Genomic DNA, 3,895 nt, shown 5'->3' with positions numbered 1-3,895 from the left:
CTCTGCTTCTTTGTGCCCTGTGTTTTCATCTACCTGAGGCCAGGCTCCAGGGATGCTGTGGACGGAGTTGTAGCTGTTTTCTACACTGTGCTGACACCCCTACTCAACCCTGTTGTATACACTCTGAGGAACAAAGAGGTGAAGAAAGCACTCGTTAAACTCAAGGACAAAGTAGCACATTCTCAGAGCCACTAACCACTGGTAAATAGATGCTTCAGTTTTCTAACATCAACAATATAATTTAATGAAGATCCATCATTCAATCCAGTTTCTCAGGAATTATCAGTTCTAATGTTTTCTAAGGATTTTCTGAATTTAATTAGATCTTTGACATGTGACAAATGTGCTCATAGTTTGAAGTTTTATCTCTTTGCAAATGATTTGGTTTTCTCTTAAGAAATAACACCAACAAAACACTGTGATGTTGTCTCTGCTGTTTTATGAGGTTGAAATTCTCTTTCAGCTGACCTTTTAGAATGCTGCCTTTGGCTTTAGTTCTATTCTGCTAATACTTATGAATACATAGTCATGGTCTCATTGCAATTAGCAGAGGTCATTTTATTCTTTGGTTTAGTTCTTCAAATACTTTTTTTTTACTCTTTCAGTGGTCCTGTGTTTGTGTGCATAGATATGAAAACATATCCAAAGCAAGGATTTTAATATGAAATATATAGTTTCCTATGAATAATTCCACATATAAATGTACTTGTGTATGAATATATGCATGTAATCTTTTTATAAAAATTTAACTTCTAGAAATGCTCCATTTCTAGTGGGCAAAAAGTCAATTATTCAAATGTATAACAATTCAGTGAAGTTATACTCTTGTATACTCACAAAATGGAGTATTATAAATCAATGGTTATCATAATCTATAGCCCTTTATAACATGTATTTTTAGAGTTATATTTTTTGCTATATTTGATATGATTTAATACCTAAACATCAAACTATGTTAAATATGCAAATATATTGAGTCATAACAAATATTATCTCAAATAAAATGCTAGTCACCTACTCTCCTTATAACATGGTAGATACTTTTCTATTACCAGGAGAGACACTTTTTCATTGATTAGACAAAGTGTGCAAATTCAAGACAATCAGTGAAGTAAATGATCTCTGGTGATGTTTATAGCTCAGTACACATTTTGTGGACTTTGACTATTCAGGAAGAATTATGATGGACTGGGAGAGTTATTATTTTAAGTATGCTAATTCTCAGACTAGATTGCACATACTTAGGATAGAGCAAGAGGTTGGGGAAGATTGGAATAAATCAATCTCTTTTGGGAATGGAAGGATGGTTGCACTCATGAACTCATAACAGCTGTCGTTACACACAAGAGGTACACAAAATCCACCTACTCAATCTTTATGAAAGGAGGGAGGAGTGGAATAAAATCCCAGCTGAGATGATATTGACAATTGATGCCTCTTAGAGAAAGGGAAGTCAGTTCTCTCCAGTGGCTTTACGCCTTATAAGTTGACAATGCATCCAGTAGATGGATGTGGGACAGTGCTAATTAGACTCAGTGAGTCATTAATAAAACTAAAAATAAGACGTTATGAAGTTGACAGAGGGATGCATGTGTCAGGTACCCAGGTTTTAGATGGGGAGAAAAAGGGTGAACATGATCCAAATACCTTTTATATTTATATGAATGTCTGAAGAATGTATCAAATATCATGTATAAAATGCTTGATTTTAAATATTAACATTACTTTAATACTTCATTGTGCTATTAAGGTTCTTGTGAACTCCCTCATTTCATTAGTGTAGAAAGGGTAGGCAATGATGTTACTGCAGTTCTCCTTTTAAGCTGAAGATTTGTCTAATTCTTAATCATCAAAATGTTTGAATACTTTATAGGGCAACAGGGCTTTGTTAATATGAATAACTTTCATAAATTAGGATATTGACCTGGATCAATTATAAAGGTCCTCATTTAATAAACACAATGGCCCAATATCATTAGAAGGCATAAAAGAAAAGTTCAAAGTCATAAGCAAGAGATGTAACAATAAGGCAGTGGTTGGAAAGATGGAAGGGTCTTAAAGGTTCTGTTTCTGTTCCCCAGACTATAAAGACAGTGAACTTGTATTACCTTAATAAAAGAAGCCAAGGTGTCTGTATGTCTGTATAGGATAACATGAGGATGGGCAGCATGTCACAGGAGCAACTGTCTGGGTCCACATAAGGACCAACAGACAATCAGTGCTGTCTGGACAGAGAGCTTAGGGAATCTCTGAGCCAAGTGCTAGCAGCCAGCAGGGCACATGGTCTCACATTCGTCATATTGCCATACCTGAGCAGGTAATGATCAGCAAGAAGTGCTCATAGCACATGGTCATAGGATACAGGAAGCACTCAGATAATTCTGTATTGCAGAGAACAAGAACTTTGCCTTGCACATACTACATTTATGTTTTCTCTTTTAACATAGTAGAGCCTGGCATGCTTTCCATATACCCTCTGCTGTTATAAACTCCAATTTGGAAATACAGAAAACTACAGCCACTCTGGTATAGACATGACCCTAATTACAAAGATGGGCCAATGGTGCTTTTATTTAGAAAGTAAACATGTGAAAACATAATTATGAGTTTTAACATGCATCTTTTAAAAATTAGGAAAAAAGATCTGCACATTTCCAGGCCTAGCTTAGGTTACATAGATCACGCAGCTAACATAGACTGACAAGTTCATTAACATGTCCATATAGTGGGCCACAAAACAAATATCAACACATATAGGTAAATAAAATAACTCCATATATACTATCTGTCCACAATATAATAAAAGTTAGAATCAATAATAAAAACTCTACTAATTGCACAAACTTCTACAGATTGAATACCACATTACTAAATGATGAATGGGTAATAAGATATTAACAATAAATAAAAACATGGAAATAAATGAAAATGAAGGCACACCACCACAGCAACCCTAGGTCATCTTACAAGAGCCTTCTGAGGGAAACACATAACTCCAAATGCCTAACATTAAAGAAAAATCTGAGAAGATCTAGGAGGAATTGAGGAGAGGAAATAATATGTATAGTCAGAGAGAAATCAGAAAAAAGAAAAAAAGAAAAAAATAGAAAAGTAGAAAAAAATCTGAGAGCTTGAATAAATTATATAACTCAAGAATTTGGGCCCACAACACCCATAGGAAGCTCCACTCCCAGGTGCTCTGTGACACCCAGGATCAGAGACCTTGGTCACAAGATTTGCAGCCAGTCCCACAACACCAAGAGGAAGCTCCAATCCCAGGAGCTCTGACACATCCGGGACCAGAGGTTAGTAGGAACCAACATCTGTCCCAACACTGGGAGTAACTGGGACCAGCGGGACCAGGCACTTAGGAACTCCGCCAGCCTAGTGACTCCGGTTTCTTCTGGGTGTGTCTGGGTTAGTGTTCTGAGCAGACCTAGGGCACAAGCTCTGCAGCCAGTCAGACACAGAGAAAGCCACACTCCCAGGTGATCTAACAAGCCCAGGATCCCAGGATCCTAGAACCACAGGATCACAGAGGCAGCTTGACTCAGAGGAGTTCTGACACAACCAGGATCACAGGAAGGACAGGCTCCAGTCAGATTTAGCAAGGGCAGGCAGCACTAGAGTTAACCAGATGGCTGGGGGCAAACATAAGAAAATAAACAACACAAACCAAGGTCACTTACCATCATCAGAACCCAATTCTCCCACCATAGGAAGTCCTGGACACACCATCACACAAGAAACACAAGATTCATATCTAAAATCACTTATCATGATGATGATACAGGACCTTAAGAAGGACATAAATGGCACCCTCAAATAAATACAGGAGAACACAGGTAAAGAGCTAGAAGCTCTTAAAGAGGAAATACAAAAATCCCTTAAAGAA

The 3,895-nt window shown here is 37.3% G+C and overlaps 1 protein-coding gene across 1 annotated transcript in view; it reads left to right on the top strand.

The window, feature by feature from the left end:
- The window catches only part of LOC116073598 (olfactory receptor 10G8-like), a 921-nt gene extending 726 nt beyond the window's left edge, over positions 1-195 (top strand). Inside the window, exon 2 of the mRNA XM_031345682.1 lies at positions 7-195. Within this exon, the coding sequence (XP_031201542.1) occupies positions 7-195 (189 nt within the window). The remainder of the gene's footprint in view (positions 1-6) is intronic.
- Positions 196-3,895: the final 3,700 nt, after the last annotated feature.

Source organism: Mastomys coucha, unplaced genomic scaffold (genome assembly GCF_008632895.1).
Source record: "Mastomys coucha isolate ucsf_1 unplaced genomic scaffold, UCSF_Mcou_1 pScaffold23, whole genome shotgun sequence".
Taxonomy (NCBI): domain Eukaryota; kingdom Metazoa; phylum Chordata; class Mammalia; order Rodentia; family Muridae; genus Mastomys; species Mastomys coucha.
The sequence above is the reverse complement of the archived record's forward strand: the minus strand, read 5'-3'. Positions and strand labels throughout refer to the sequence as shown.